The sequence below is a fragment of the Empidonax traillii genome, unplaced genomic scaffold, assembly GCF_003031625.1.
Source record: "Empidonax traillii isolate 1590-97213 ecotype Southwest subspecies unplaced genomic scaffold, ASM303162v1 scaffold958:size599741, whole genome shotgun sequence".
NCBI lineage: Eukaryota > Metazoa > Chordata > Aves > Passeriformes > Tyrannidae > Empidonax > Empidonax traillii.
The window spans coordinates 95,192-111,427 of NW_020956151.1; the positions used below are offsets into that span (position 1 = coordinate 95,192).

Consider the following 16,236-nt stretch of genomic DNA (forward strand, 5'->3'; position numbering starts at 1 on the left):
CACAGCAAAGGCTTTGAAAACGTGAATCCTCTGGTAAAAATCCCAGCGAAGCCTAAACTGCGGTTTCTAAGGGAGATTTTAGGGGCGTGTGATTTGGCTTTGTGCTTTTATTGCAGTGTCTGAGGGAGGCTGAAATGTGCTCTGAGTCCCTCCAATGGGCTGGAGGCATTTGGGTTCATCCACTCTGCCTTGATGGGACATCCAGTGTCCCAACCCAGTGGTCCCTCCGGTCACCACCAGCTTGGTGACACACTCATGGAGTCAGACATGGGGGACAGGTTGCCCAGAGAAGCTGTGGCCTGGAATTGTTCCAGGCCAGGTTGGACAGAGCTTGGAGCTCTGTCCCTGCCCATGGCAGTGTTAGGAACAAGATGAGCTGTAAGGTCCCTTCCAACCCAAACTATTTTATGACTCTCTGGCGTGGTCAGCATGACCTGTAGGGACAAAGCCCATGGTGCCAAGGCAGGAGATGTCTTGCATCCACCCTCATCCAGGCTGGCAAGCAGGTGCTGCAATCCCAGGGCAGGAGGGCACCAAGGTGAAGATTAAAGGAGCTTTGATGGTTGCGCCCTGGTCTCGTTAGCGACGCGCCCATCAGAGACCTCGAGCTGCCTCTGCGCTCTCTCGCTCGTCCCCTCGCTTCCAGCTGCTGAGATGCATTAAAAGGAAGCTAAAAATATATTGGTTTCCAAATACTGCTTTGCCATGTAAACAGTGGTGGCAGCGGCGCAGGATGGAGCGCAGCCGTAAACAGGGTGACATCACCCCGTGACGGGGACGGCACGCGCCGGCGCTGGTGGCCTTATGAGGAAAGCTTGAAGCCAACAGGTTCAGGAGGCAGATGGGGATGCTGCTGCTTGGAGAGAGTCTTGGAAAACCGCTGGGTGGGTTTTAGCTGAGGGCGTGCAGAAGACACCCAAAAAGGACGAGAGTTCAGAAAGGACCTTTCCATCCATCCCTTGCGCCAACACAAAGCTCGAGCAAAGCCCAGCACCATTTGGCTTCTGTCCCCATCGCTGGGGTGGCACTTGCGGGCGTGAAACCATGATTTGGGGAACCTGTAAGAGCTCTGGCTGGGACACAGCAGGTTTTTAATTGGCTTTCGTCCTTGCCCAATATTTCCCTAATGGTATTAGAAATTGGGGGGGGGGATGTGTTGGGAGGAAGACTTGGCTTGCTCCTGGCACGTGACTCGTGACTCGGTGAGGAAATGGGAAAAGAATTTCTGGCTGTGAAACGGGGCAGCTCCACGTCGAGATCCGTCCCTTCTTCGCAGTGGAACAAAAAGCCTCCTCGCCCCAGCCCGGATGCCTGGGATTCCTCACGGAGGGGCCCCGGAGCGGTAACGGTCCTGCTCCAAGGTGGTAGCAGGGGAGCCAGGGGCGGCGTTGCTGGAGCGCTGGCACAGCCCCGTCATCCTCTTGTTGTTTCAGCTGTGCTGGATTAATAACAGGGACCGGGAGCTGGAGTGTCCCCCGCCAAGGAGAAAAAGCTGGGCTTTGGGACGCTCTGGCAGTGTTGGCAGATGGGGCTGGAGGAGGCTGCAGGGCCAGCCCGGACCGCGTGTCTGTCTGTCTGTCTGTCCATCCAGGAGGGCTCGGTGGGATGTGGAGAGGACATGCCGTGGATGGGCAAGGGGGCTCCCTGTAGGATGCTTGGACTCTCCTCACAGATCTCTGCTCCCTCCCCACTTCCCTCTCTTTCCCTTGGTTATATTTGAAGATGGAGGAAAGGGGTTCCAGGAGTGTCCTGGTGTGCAAACATTCCCAGTGAGCACTTTGGGCTGTTTGACAGGCATTTCTCCCTGAGCCCTCCCTTTCCACAAAACATCCCTTTCCATCTCTTCGAAGGTGAAATATCCCTTTGGGAATGCAGTGCTGGAGCTGCTGCATGTGCAGTTGGTGCTGGGACATGGGGATGAAGGGTCCAAGGGTTTGTGGTAGGGAAGCCGGACTCCCATCGCATCCATGCTGTGACCTTGGCCAAGCTTTGGGGTTTTTGGGATGGCAGGCACCTGCAATATATCCAAAAAAATCAGGATTTTGTGTCCTTTGGCTTCAGCCTTCATCTGTTAACGTGGCCATGGCTCACCATGGCTGGGTGGGAAGGTTTTGGTGAAGCTGTGGCACAACAAAACGCAGACTGAAGTCCCATTCTCCCGGTTTTGGCCCTTTTGGGGTGCATGCTGCACGTTTTTCTGTGTTAAACACCTTGTATTTTTATCCCGATGCCATAATTCATCCCAAAGTAGAAGGCCGGGTGGCTGGTGGGGCGGGTTGTTGCCTGGAGATGCGTGGAGGCTGTTCCCAACCCTCCTGTTTTCTCTCCCAAGTCTGTGACTTCCCTCAGCATCACTTTGCAGTGGTGATTCACACGCCCGGGCTGCCTCCCTCTCTGCTCTCAATGTTCCCTGTGCCTTAAACCCAAGGGTTTTGGGGGAGGAAAAGAGGGTGACAGAACTCGGATCTGTCAGAACTCTAGGTCAGCAGGATGCTGACCTAGACCCGAGCCTATAAAAATTAGGATTTTTAGGAAAAGAGCCTGCAGTGGGTGATGGGCAACTTGACGGGTGGCAAGTTGCGGTTGGGTTTTTGGCAGAGCGGTGGGGAAGGCAAAAATGGTACTTCGGGGGTGTTTGGGGTTTAATGATTTAATAGCTCGGTTCTTTGTGCGAGGGTGGGTGTGAGAGGCAAGGGGACCCGGCGGAGGGGGTCTCAGCCCCTCACCCAGCGCCGGCTCGGGGACAAAGGGCCGGGGGAGCGGGGCCGGTGGCGGGGGGAGCCGGAGCCGGAGCCGCCGCCGAGCCAGGGCGTTGCTGCTCTTTGTCGGGGGCTGCCGCCTCCCCCCCGGAGGAGGGGCCATCCCCGGCGGGGCGGGCGGGGACCACCCCCGCGCTGCCACCGAGCATCCCCCCCGCCACCCCCAGCCGGGTCGCCCTCCGGTTCCCCCTTCCCGGGGCCGCTGGGGGGGTCGGTGCGGGGGGAGTGCGGGAGGCACCGCGGCGCCCGGGGAAGGGGCGGCCCCGGCGCTGCCGCCCCGCCCCGCGGAGCCGCCCCCCGCCCGCCCCCGCGTCCCCCCGCCCTCCGCCGGGGCTGGAGCTCCGCGGGAGCCGGTGCTGGCGGCGGCGGCGGGGCCGGGGCGTGCGGCGGCCTGCGCGGCTCGGCCTTTTGTTCCGCCGGCGGGAAGGAGAGCGGGCGGCGGCGGCCGGTAGCAGGAGGAGGAGGAGGAAGAAGAGGAGGAGGAGGAGGAGGAAGGCAGCGGCCATGCATCCCGCCGCGCCGGCCGGGGGCTGCCCGCGGGGGCGGCGCGGAGCCCCCCGCCCCCGGCCCGACCGCTGAGCCGCGCACAAAAGGGGGCGAGAGCGGCGGGGAAGGGGAAGGGGAGGGCGGCCCCGGTGTGTGTGTGTGTGTGACCCCCCCCCCCCCCCCCCCCCCCCCCCCCCCCCCCTCCCCACCACCCCGACCCATCCCCGGTCCGCCCCGCATCGCCGCGGGGACCGGCCCCGCGCCCGCCCCGCCGCCCCCCGCCCCGCCATGGCCGGGCCGCCCGGTGGCGCGGAGCCGCCGCAGCCCGACACCGGCCGCCGGGAAAGTTAGTGCGAGCGGGGCTGGGAGGAGGAGGAGGAGGAGGAAGAAGAAGAAGAAGCAGCAGCAGCAGCAGCAGCGGCAACTGCCGCCTCCAGCCGCGGCTGCTCCGTCCCCCCCGCCGGCTCCCGGAGGCAACTCAGGGGATTCCATCCCGCTCCGTCCCTTTGCCATTTTTGGATGCGTTTTATAGCCTTTTTTTTTTTTTTCCTGGGGAGAAAGCGGAAAAAAAAAAGCGAAGAACCCAGCAGCCTTGCTGCACCACCGGACTCCGCGGTGTGCCGCCGCTGCTGCGCACCCACCGGCTGGATTTTGGGGGGGTTCCATGACTCCCGGTGGCACCGGGCGAGGGGACGGGGAACAACAATGCCATCATGTTTTTGAGACAGGAAACCTCCGAGTTTGCCCTGAATGAAGAACTTCCTGTGTTTAAACTTGTACGAATATCCGCTGACAAGCTCAGTTCAAATGAAAACACGAGAGTCGGGGGGAGAGGCTAATTCGGACCAGCTGGACTCCCACGGCACTTGGAGCTGGGCAGAAAACGCGCGGAGCTGCTCGGTGCTGCCAGCCCTGAGCGGCCGGGACAAGCAGTGCCTTTGTTAGTACAGAAGGACGGACAGGATAATTCAAGAGCTTCAAACTCTTCCGCCGTTTTTGTCGCTAAACCGTTTGGAATATTTTATCGAAGCCGTTGGGTTTGGATGACCTGCTGATGGATGGGGTTTTTTTGGGCAGGTTGGGGGATGAGATGGGTTGTTTCGCCACTCGGGACTGTCGGTCGGGCTGCTGAACCGGCGCGGTGCTGCCGGTGCGCCATCCCATCCCCATAGGGTCTCTGCTTTGGGATCAGAGTCTGGCACGGTGGGTTTGGGACCTGCTGGCCATGTGATGCTTCCTGCCGTGGTGGGCGAAAGGTTGCCAGGGCGGTTCCGTCATCCATAAGGACGAGAGTATGGGCAAACCACTGAGCCGGCCAGACTGTTTACGGCAGAACCGCACTTGCCTGGGGAAGGGCGAGGATGAGGATGGTTATATAGAGGATTGCTACGTGCCCCAGAGATCGATATACGACACCATGAGAATTAACGAGCAAATCGATCAGGGATCGAAGCTCAACCAGCTTTCCAAGAGCACCCTTGGCAAGGGGGATGGCAGCACCATATCCAGCAACGGGACTCTGGGAGCTGCCAACGTCTTCGAGTCCAGGGCGCCAGAACCGAAAAAGTTGGATGAGCGAGTCATCTTTGACGCGCTGAAGCTCAGCAGTGACGTCTCCAAGCCGGCGCCGGCTCCACCAAAGAGGCGGCCAAACCCCGAGAGGAAGGAGAACGTCAACCGCCGGTCATGGAAGTCCTTCATGCCACCCAACTTCACCGAATTTGCGGAAAGGATGGGGGCTTCGCTGAGCGAGGTGTCGGAAGCGGGCGCCTCCAACCCTTCCCTGCGGGATAAGCGGGATTCCAGTGCCATGCTCACCGAGCAGCCGGGCCAGCCCGACCACAGCGAGCCTATGTCCGAGTCTCTCACCTTGGAGCACGTCTCCAAGTCATCTGGCGCGGCGGAGGCGCTGACGGCCAAGCAGTTCAGCGTGGATGGGTACGACGGTCCCCGGGACGAGCGCCAGGCCTTGCTGAACGCCGGTGACAGCCGCGTCAGGGACCTGGCCAGGGCTTGCCGGCTCCCCAGTGCCACTTGGCCTCGAGCCAGGAAGAATTTCATCAAGGGAAACTTCAACGATGGGCACCAGGAGACCCTGGAGCCCTCCGGGTCGGACTCTACAGTGGAGAACGTCAACCTCTCTCCGTGCCTTAGTGAGGAGCTGCTGGATACGGGACTGGATATTCTCATCACCTCCAATCTCAGGGAGAAAACGGAGTCTGAGCTGAGATTTGAGGAGGACGAGCGCTGGGTGATGATGGAGGAGTGGGAGGAGGCGACGCTGTCAGAGAGAGGAAAGGCTGTTCTGGTGGCAGAGGAGAAGAAGAGCTGTTGCTTGGCAGATATTTCTGAAGAAAGGGAGCAATCCGCTGCTCCGGTGGATGACTCTGCCCTCAGCCCAGGGACCTCCCAGTCCTGCCCTTGCCCAGGGGGTGCCGGCAGCCCCCTCACCGGCAGCACAGGCTGCACCGAGGACGCGGCGGTGCAGTGTGGAGTTGAGGACTTTGCTCCGGTTTTGGAGCGCTCAGCCAGCCCCACAGGCCCCGAGTTGTCCGACACAGACTCTGTGCAGATGTTCCTGGAGCTGGAAGAGCAGTGCCTGAATGAGGATGAGTGTGGTGGGGGTGTCACGGGTTGCCTGGAGGTTGAGGTTTCCCCGATGGACTCAGAGGGGCTGGACCCAGATTCGACCAAACTGGCCGGGTCGGAGGTCGAAGGGTGTCAGCATAGGGTCCCTTTGGACATCAGTGCTTCAGACTCTGCTGTTGTATCTGATCTGGAGGACTTTGATGTCACCTGCAGCTCGCAGATGCTGAGCACGCTGGAGCCATTGACAGAACCCTTCTCAGAAAGGGACACCTTGGCTGTCACCCCAACGGACTCGGACGGAGGGGCCTCCCCCAGCCCCGTGGCCACCACAGCGCCAGGATCCCTCCTAGAGTGCTCCTCAGTGCTGGTGGAGGAGGATGACCCTGACCCACTGGTGGACAGTTGCAGGGTGTTGGTGGCTGGTGGGATGCCTTCTCCTGAGACAGGGGCACGTCCACCTTCGGGACTGGGGGGAACTGGTTACCCCAGCGCTCCGGCGGGGTGGGGTGAAGATAACCAGGACTTGCTGGTGCCTGATGGGGAAGTGTCACAGCTTCCCAAGGAGACCTGTCCTGGCCAAGTGTCCCCCTGCCAGCCCCCAGCTCCTGGCACAGTGGTGGAGGAGCTGGGGGCTCCCCCACAGCACAGCAAGGCTGGCATTGAGGGGATGGATCCATTTGGGATCCATCACCTTCTGCCTGGAAGGACAGAAGTTGCTAACTGGGTTGCTGGCAATGAACTGGTTTCTGAGGATGAAGCCACAAATTTGGGATCAGGGAGTGGAGCTGATGGCTGGACTCATCTGGCAGGGAGTGGGGGTGTTTGCTGTGGTTCTCTGCTGCCTTTCCACACTGGCTCTGCATCAGAGCCAGGCTCTGAGGCTCTGACAACGTTCCCAGTGCCTGTTGAGGACCTCCCATGGGAAATGGTTTCCCAGAGCCAGGGCATGGCTCTGGAAGGGGCTGCCTGCACTGAGGCGTCCCCCTTGGAGGTGGCTGTCACACATAGGGGGACACCAGCAGCCATCCTGCAGCCAGGAGACATGGACTTGCTGTTTGCCCCCAGCTGGGGTCGTGCCATAGGGCTGGGTGAGGGGGTTCCACGTGATGCCAGCCCAGTCACCCTTGAAGAGCTTCCTGGCACATCACCCATTGCAGGGCCCGCTATCCCATGGGATTTTGGGGAGCTTTCTGCTCCAGCCCACAGACTTTCACTTGGAGATGTGGCTGTCCCAGAGCCCCAGGCTCAGGAGACACCACCAGCCCCTGGGGATCCTACCGTGGATGCTGAGGAACCTCTGGAAGCCACCACCACTGCCATGCCCTTGATGGTGGAGGAGCTTCTGGAAGCCCCCCCACCCTTTGCTGATGTGCCTGTTGCCACTGTGCCACCACGAGCAGCTGATCCGCTCGCCTCCGGTGCTGGGGATCTTGGTGGTGACCCCATGCCGTTGGTGGTGGCCTTGGGGGATACAGATGACTTTGCCATCATGGTCGTGCCGCCCATCCTGGGGCACCTGCCCAGCGAAGTGCTGGCCTTGGAGGACGACCCCATTGCAGGAGCACCCGCAGCCGAGGGAGCAGCTTGGGACGGTGGTGCCCCCGTGCCACCAGGCATGGAGGATCCCCCCTTCGCCTTCCCACCCCTCCCAGAGGGATCCACCATCCCAGAGCTGCTGGGGGCACCCTCTGCTGCAGCACCCGCCGCACAAACCCTCCCTGGGGCCGCGCTGGGGGACACCTTCCATCCTCCCAGCTGTGGTGGTGCCACTGCCCTGTGCCCTGGCGAGGGAGAGGTGCCGACAGGCACAGAGGGACCCCTCGCTGCAGAAGGGCCTCCTGCTCTACCAGATGGATTCGTTCCAGATAACGAGGTATTTGTTGCTGGGGCGCTCGCAGCCGGGGCTTCGGGCGCAGAAATCGCTTTATTTCGCGCTCGAGGGGTGGGTGGGAGGTGGGAGCCCACTTGGTAACGCACGATCTGCGCCCTTCAGGCTTCAGAACAACCTTCTCCCTCCTGAGATGGGCTTGAATTTGGCAAGCAAAAGGTTTTGGGGGGTGGGGGGGAGGAATTGTGTGATTTTATAAGTAGAGTAGGCAAAAGACTCGCTGCTCGATGACCTCAACTATTGTCTTATACTTTTTTGGCTTAGTAAAGTACATTATGGTCGCTCAGATGGAAATCACAGACTTCAGAAAAACCTTCTCACCGACTCCGGGCGGGGGTAGTTCCCATCTTTGAAGCAGAAAATATGTCGGAAAAGAGAAACCTGTAAAACGAATTAAGTGCAAATAATTCCTGTCCCGTGCAGTCATCGCTGTCTGTGGCTTTTCCAGCGAGCACTAAGGTGCTGGGGCTCGGCAGGCGCACGGGAAGGGGCTCACACTCTCCCTGGCCTTCGGGGGTTTGCGTTACCGTGCCGTGCTCGTGGCTTTTTTGCCTGGAGAGACCTCGGTGGTGAAGTTCCCACAGCCGAGCGCTGATTTCCTGCCATCTGGAAAAGGAGAGATATCACTAAGGAGACATCAGAAGTTAGTCAGCGCCGAAAATCCCCCATTCGGTCGCAATTACTCATCCTTTGGGCTGAACCACCCGTTTGAGGGACACACGTGGAGGGGCTTTGGAGAGGTGGTTTCACATGGGGGGTCCATGTGAGCACGGGCTGGGACACCCAGAGAGGACCTTGGCAAGGGAAAAGCCGTTGGGCTCTCGGTGGTGTTGTCTGTTGCCTGAAATTCAGCGTGTCCTTGCTGGTGGGACCCTTATTTTGGGTTCAGCACCTCTGATTCTTAACCCCATAAACCTTCCCCTTGCTCAGATATTTTTGGTGATGCCAGTTCTTCCCACCAGTGTTTGGCAGCGCTGGGGTTAAGGGAGATGTGGGAAGCAGAAAGCGAGGGGATGCTTTGGGAAGCATTTCTGGGAGTGAGGAGGAGGAGGAGGAGGAGGTGGAGGTGTGGTGGAAGCAGATGTCCTTCTGCTCTCCAAAATGTCTGTCCAGCCCTTCTCCAGGGCAGGACACCTCGTTCTGCTCCTTCTCCTGCCTGGCACAGGGTAGTCGTTAAATATTTGTTTCAGAGCTGAGTCACAGCGAGGTTAATGAACTAAATCACTGGAATCCTTTATGAGCAAAGGAAAACAAGGGTGTTGGACACGCTCACCCTCAGGCTGTTGGTGAGATTGTCTTTGTAGGGATCCTCAGGGAGCACTGGGTTCTCAGGCTGGCTGATAGCTGTGTTGCAGGTACCCCTGGTTGGGTGTCCAGAGGCTTTCCACAGGGCTCCCTCCCTGCCAGGCTGCTTCAGAGCCCTGGAGTTTGTTTTGCAGCGTGCAGAGAGCTCGGACCAGCCTGGCATGCCATGCTTATCAGCCTGATCCTTTTGTGGGTTTGGCTGTTCTAACCAGCAGCTCCATATATAAACAGTAACAGGAGAACAGCCGGGGAATCAGTGCTTCCATGTCACCATTTATTTCTTATAACTGTGGAATAATTATCCATGAGCAGACAGCTCTGGACAGTGTCTACCACCTCACCCTATGCTCATGTCCTGGAAGGACACCTCCCCACCCTCCAGTTGCTGAACTCCGCTGGGAAGAAAGCGCTTTTTCTTTGGAAATGAGGCAGAGAAAGTCAAAGCAGCACCTCTTGCTCATGCTGGGAACTGTGTTTAGGGGTTTTGGGGGGGTTTGGTGTGTTTGGGGGGTTTTGCCTGCCTTGTGTTTCTTCGGAGGCAAAGCGACGTCTCGGTGTGGAGAGCTGGGCCCTCCACGAGCTGCTGCTCCACTGGGGCAGATCTTGCATCCAAGTGGGGATTTTTTGTTGCCATCCGTGCCCGTGCATTCTTGGGCACGAGGAGGAGGCGCTCTTGGGAAAACAGGCGGCTGGCTGCCATCCCCTCTGCTTTCCAATGGGAAAATGTTGCGACAGGGCCAAGGGCTCCAATCCTGCCCGGTGCTGGCTGCGGGGTGACCTGTGCTCTGCATGGGCTCGTGGGCTCAGGGAGCAGAGTAAGCCAGGAAGGACTCTGCTCCCTCTTTTTGGGGCTTGGGTTATTTGCTGTGGGGATACAGCAGGTTTGTCCCTTGGGACCGGGCTGTGCAGCTCCGGAGGGGGACCGTGCACAGGGCGCCGCGTGGTTCCAGCAGATCCCCAGCTCCGATAAAGAGCACTTATCTCCTCTGCAGAAACAGGATTCTCCCTGCTGCCTCTCTCGACAATGGGGAGCTTCATTCGCTCTCCTCCCCCTTCCCTATCAAATCTTTTTTGGTTTAAAAAGCTTTTCCCCGCAGGATTCCCAGGCAGGACCGTGCCAAATCCGTGGTAAACGACTCGCACATTAATTGCCTATTGCCTTTGTCTTTCGAAATACAGTGAGCTCCTCGCTGCCTGTAATTTCGTGGTTAACAAAACTCATATGATGTCAGGTCTCCGTTCTCAATAGCTTCGCTGTGAGAATTGCTTGGGGTTTTTTTCCCCAGGAGCGTTATTTCCCAATCTGATGTCTGGCTGCAGCCAGTGCTCTCATTCCTTCCCCATTTTTTTCTCTCTACCTCACTCAGATGCTTGGAAAAGTGGGATTTAGCCATTTAAAAGCAGAGGTGGATGTGGATGGATCCTGAGCTGTGCTCCACGCCAGTGAATTCCTGTGACATTTGTGTTACTGGGTCAAGGCGAGGGAGGAGTTTGAAAAAACTTGTACAATTCTAATAAAATCAGTGCAAGTAGCTACTGCATCTTCACTGGAAAAGAAAGCCTTGTTGTATCTATGGGGAGGGGCTGGGAGAGCAGCTCACAGCTTATAAATACCTTTTCTCTCCCACCCTTTCCACCCCCAGCTCTTCCAGAAGGAGCAAGTGGATCCTCTGCAGGTTAAACTACAGCAGGTCAATGGAGTTGGTCAAGGACTCATCCAAAGCGCCGGGAAAAACTGTGACGTCCAAGGGCTGGAGCATGACATGGAAGAGATCAACACCCGCTGGAACACCCTCAACAAGAAGGTGGGAGCATGGGGAGGGGCTGTCGCTGGTTTCTCTCAGCGCCACTGGGGTCTGATAGAAAAAGGGTGCCATGGACAGGGAGCTGAGGCTCCAACATTGAAGTTTCCCCAGCCTGACCGTGCCGTGGGGTTGTGTTTGGGGTGCAGGTGGCCCAGCGGGTCGCTCAGCTGCAAGAGGCCCTGTTGCACTGCGGGAAGTTTCAGGACGCCCTGGAGCCGCTGCTGAGCTGGCTGGCGGACACCGAGGAGCTCATCTCCAACCAGAAACCTCCCTCTGCAGAGTACAAGGTGGTGAAAGCCCAGATCCAGGAGCAGAAGGTGAGCGAGCACAGGGCGGTGGGTGGCTCAGTGGGAAGGGGGGGAGTTTGGGACAGCCAGACAGTATTTTGGGGATCCAGCTGGGACGTCCACAAACCTGCTGCTTTCGTGGTGGGTGCTGGTTGCCCACATCCCAGCGCAGTGAACAGTTTGCCCACACTCAGTATCTCCATCCCCTAAATCACCGCGTCACTTCATTGTCCCGCTGCCTCTTGAAGCTTACTGGTTTTGCTGGTCGGCCGTGTTTTTCCAGCCCTGGGTTTTGTTTGTGCTGGTAATTCTGCTGCATCAGGAGCAAGCTGGTGGTGTAGGGACTGGTTTGGGTGTTTGGACAAAGTGAATGTTCAAAGTGTAGGAGTGGGGCTGAGGAGGGTGGGTGTTTGCAGAGATAACAGCCCGGGCCGGCGCCTGCTCCTCAGAGCGGGCGGAGGGAAGGTCAAGTGTGGTCAGGGGGAAGTATTTTAGAAGTGAATTCCTAAACCGACCTATTGAGATTGGAAGAGGAAATGTATTTCAAGTGGAAGTTAAAAACTTGTTAAGTTTGGTGGGGGGGGGATGATGGGGAAGGCTTGGAAAGCTGCTCTGGCACAGAAGTGGTTTGAATAGTGTAAAGGAGGGAAGGGGAAAGGGAAAAGGAAAGGGGAAAGAAAAAATGAAAAAGGAGAGGGGAAAGGAATGGTAAGGGGAAAAGGAGGGGAAGGGAATAGGAAAGGAAAGGTGAAAGGAAAATGTGAAGGAAAGGGAATAGAATGGAATAAATAGAATGAAATTTCTCTTGGAAGGGACCTACAGTGATCATCATGTCCAGCTGCCTGACCACTTCAGGGCTGACCAAATTAAAGCATGCTATTGTTATAATGTAATATAATACAACTCTGTATGTTTTTTTGACTGGTTTTGATGGCAGAGCTGTTCCCCCTGGGCCGGGTCTGGTCTCAGCCCTGTGCTGATGGTGGTTCTGAGCCACAATTAGAGATCTGGCCTCTCCAAGGGCTGGAATTGTTTCTGCTGCCCCAGTGCTGTAACTTTTCTCCTCCTTGGTCTCTCTCTGTGATGCCAAAGCTGCTCCAGCGGCTCCTGGACGATCGCAAAGCCACCGTCGAGATGATCCAAGCGGAGGGCGACCGGATCGCGCAGTCGGCCGAGCCTGCGGATCGGGAGAAGATCGTGGGGCAGCTGGAGAGCCTGGCACGGCGCTGGGCAGGGCTGCTGGGCCGGGCAGCTGCCAGGTGAGAGGGACTGGGACCAGCTCATCCTGCCCCAGGGGCATGGGGTTACAGCATTCAGGAAGCTGGCAGAGATTTCTGCGCAGATACATCCTGGAAACCTGGAAACAGCTGGAAAACGTGGGAAATCAAAGGCTGTTTGGGAGCTGGAGCTGATAACGGTGGTTTACAATGGCAGGGAAGAGCTCAGATTAAATAATTTCCCTGCAGGGGAGGGATGTTATTTTTATTCCTGTAAGCATTAGCATCCTGTTGACACCTTTCTGCTGCCAGAATCTTGTTTATGAGTTGCTTGTTGCTACCTAGGCTGATATCTGAGGCTATGAAGACACTTCTGAGGGCCAGATTTGCCCCTCTCGGTGCTTTTAATCACTGACAACAAGCTGGACTGTCCATCCAGAGCTTGTACTGTTGCTGGATTGTCTTTGACCAGAAGCTCAGCAGCCTGAGAGTCTGGCCTCAAGCTGAGCATGTCAAGGGATCTTCAAGATAGTGATAGGGATGGAAAAAAGAGGGGGTTGGAAATTTCAACCCCCTGCCATATGCAGGGACACCTTCCACTAGACCAGGTTGCTCCAAGCCCTGTCCAACCTGGCCTTTGAGCACTTATTTCCTTCTTATTTTACTATTCCTTCTTGCAGGCAGAAGCAGCTGGAGGACATCTTGGTCCTGGCAAAGCAATTCCACGAAACCACAGAGCCCGTGTCGGACTGGCTGTCGGTGACAGAGAAGAAACTGGCCAACTCTGAGCCCATTGGTACCCAAACTGCCAAAATCCAGCAGCAGATCAGCCGGCACAAGGTAGGACCCGTGCGTGAATGGGATGGAGGTGTTCAGGTCCCTCTCTGGTGGTCGCTGCCACCACAGCGAGGGGGGTTTTGGCACAAACAAGTATTGGAGGAGTTTACCCAGGCTGTTTTATGTGTGGAGAAGGCTGCAAGCCCTGGCCCACCGGTGTGGGTGAAAACTGAACCGATGTCTTTGCACCTCACGGCAAATATATCTGGGTTTGGAGAGAAAAAAACATCCCCCTTGTGTTTCTTTTTAATTTTGATGCCGTTTGCCCGTTCATGGGGCAGGTTTTGTGTCTCCTCCATTCCTTCAGTTTGCATCATTGTTTGTTCCCCCTTTTACACGTTGCATTTATTTCATTTTATTTTATTTCATTTTATTTTATTTCATTTTATTTTATTTCATTTTATTTTATTTCATTTTATTTCATTTTATATTATCCATATTTCACTCATTTTCCTTTTTCTGTTGTCCATTTTTATCCTCCCGCCATTCAGACTCTAGAGGAAGAGATAGAGAGCCACGCTGCCGACGTGTCTCGGGCGGTCGGGGTCGGGCAGTCCCTCTCCTCCCTGAGCTGTGCCGCCGAGCAGAGGCTGCTGGCAGAGAAATTAGACTCTCTGCAGACCCGCTACGGCGAGGTCCACGACCGGTGCTGCCGGAAGGCAGCACTGCTGGCTCAGGCTCTGGCCAACGCCAGGCTTTTTGGGGAGGAGGAGGTGGAAGTGCTCAACTGGCTGGCTGAGGTCGAGGACAAGCTGGGCTCGGTATCCGTAAAGGATTACAAACGGGACGTCCTGCAGAAGCAGCATGCAGACCAGCTGGTATTTTTCCCTTTTTCTTCCATGTTTATGTTGTTTATTTTGTTGCATTTGTCTGGTTTTATTTTGGTTTCTGGTCTGACTTTAATTTTGCAAAAGCTTGTTCCGCTGCTGGTTCTCTTCTTCTTCGAGGCTTGGAGGAGTGGGGAGACGCTTCATGTGTTATAAACAATAATTGAGGCCCCAAAAATGGGTTTCCCGGGGCGGGGGGAAACTTCAAATGATTCGTTTGCTTTGTGAACAACGTCTGAGCCAGCTTGGCCACCCTGTGCCTTTAGAAAGCTGGATGCTGTTTCCAAGATTGAGAGCTGGAAGAGCTTGGTGGGTTTTTGGAGCCGGGCTGGCCACCAAGGAAGGCTCTGCTTCTGCTCCTGGGGCTGTGCAGGCTCTTCTCAAGAGTGAGGTTCTGTCTAATACAAGGGCAAGTCCTTTCTTAACCCAGATCCAGTGGGTTGGGATGGGTTTTGTCTAAAATTTGAGCCTTTGAGCCCCAGAAGTCTCAATAATTCCTGTAACAGGATGACTGGACAATTGTCATATGGGTTATCCACCCTTCCTATGCTCAGTAGGAAAGTCTGTGCTCTGTGTAGCATCTCTGGCTGGCAGGACACAGGGACCTGCCTGCAGCAGAATAACCCAGATTTGCCTTCTCCTCCAGGCTTTGAATGAGGAAATTGTGAACAGGAAGAAGAACGTGGACCAAGCCATTAGAAATGGACAAGCTCTTCTGAAACAAACCACAGGTAACATAGAAATCTTGGCATGGGAAACCCCCAATCCTCCACATGCTCTTCCCTGGGAAGTCCCTGCTCTGCAGTGATCGCTGTTCAAGGGAGGCTGTTCTTCTTCAGGTCTTAATTTCCTTTTGGAATCTTCCAGAGTAGCTGTTTTGCATCCAGACCTGGATGCTGAGCCACAAACGCTCCAACCTAGGACTTCTGGGTTGGTCCCAAATCCCAACCTCGCTGCCTGGGGAGCGGGTGATTCCCACCGCTGCCGGGGGGGATGCTCGGAGCTGAGCAGCCCTGCAGCACCAGGGAGGGTTTTCTCATTCCATCCAGCTGCTAAATCACATGGGAAGAGGTTAAAAATACCCCCAGCCCTTTCCTAATATTGCTTTCCCATACTGAGCAGTTGTTGCTGTTGCCACGTGGGTGTGAGTTTATGTTTATGAGTGGGAAGAAAGGTCGGGGCGATGCATTTCCTTCAGATGTGGTCTGCTCAGAGCAGATGTACAGCCCTCTGTCCTTGTGGGAGCTGTGGAGCAGGAAGAGTGATTACAAAGGATTTGGCATGTATTTTCATGTCCTCTTGGAAATAGCAGTAAAGAGTGAGCTGGCCCTTTTTTTTCCTGGAGTTGTGACACATTAGTCAAGAACTGAGTTGGTGTGGTTTCGGAGCTTGTGGCAAAGCCAGTTTTAGCAGCTTCTATCCCAAGGAAGACATGGACCTTACTCTGACTGATGGAAAATGGGAGAGCAGCTTCCTGGCTGTAAAAACAGGCTGAAGTTGTATTAATACAACGAGAAATGAGGGTGGAAATAGGTGTCTAAAATGAGGGGGAACAGGGCAGGTGGCTGCTGAAACCTCCCTGCAGCCCAACCCGGCATCATTTGCCCCTCGCCGCTGTCTCGCAGGGGAGGAGGTGTTGCTGATCCAGGAGAAGTTGGATGGGATTAAGACCCGCTATTCCGACATCACCGCCGCCAGCTCCAAAGCCCTGCGCACGCTGGAGCAGGCTCGGCAGCTGGCCACCAAGTTCCAGTCCACACACGAGGAGCTCACAGGCTGGATGAGCAAGGTGGAGGAGGAGCTGGCCTCCAGCGGGGCGCAATCCCCCGCCGGAGAGCAGATCCCCCAGTTCCAGCAGCGGCAGAAGGTGGGCGCTGGGATGGGGGCGTGAGGGTGGGAGCTTGTGGGGGTTTACTTGTTGTTTGGGAGGCCGGGGAGGAGCTGGAGGGGGAGGTGACCTGCTGAGAAGGACACGTGTCCATCCATGGGTGCCTTCCACAGGAGCTGAAGAAGGAGGTGATGGAGCACAGGCTGGTGCTGGACACGGTGAACGAGGTGAGCCGGGCTCTCCTGGAGCTGGTTCCCTGGCGAGCCCGGGAAGGGCTGGATAAGCTCGTGTCGGACACCAACGAGCGCTACAAGCTGGTCAGTGACACCATCAAGCAGAGGGTGGAAGAAATCGATGCTGCTATTCAGAGGTCTCAACAGGTAATTTAATAACCCCTCTGGAGGCTGA

At 56.6% G+C, this 16,236-nt stretch overlaps 1 protein-coding gene across 24 annotated transcripts in view; it reads left to right on the top strand.

The window, feature by feature from the left end:
* Nucleotides 1-16,236, top strand: part of MACF1 (microtubule-actin crosslinking factor 1) — a 136,736-nt gene that overhangs the window by 94,618 nt on the left and 25,882 nt on the right. For 15 of the 24 annotated variants that reach the window (XM_027903360.1, XM_027903361.1, XM_027903372.1 and 12 more), the window contains 8 exons: nt 10,671-10,832; nt 10,979-11,149; nt 12,212-12,378; nt 13,017-13,176; nt 13,665-13,991; nt 14,647-14,731; nt 15,626-15,867; nt 16,002-16,208. In XM_027903360.1, coding sequence (XP_027759161.1) covers nt 10,671-10,832; nt 10,979-11,149; nt 12,212-12,378; nt 13,017-13,176; nt 13,665-13,991; nt 14,647-14,731; nt 15,626-15,867; nt 16,002-16,208 — 1,521 coding nt within the window. The remainder of the gene's footprint in view (nt 1-10,670; nt 10,833-10,978; nt 11,150-12,211; nt 12,379-13,016; nt 13,177-13,664; nt 13,992-14,646; nt 14,732-15,625; nt 15,868-16,001; nt 16,209-16,236) is intronic. The other 9 variants (XM_027903367.1, XM_027903348.1, XM_027903350.1 and 6 more) reach the window with 3 other exon arrangements.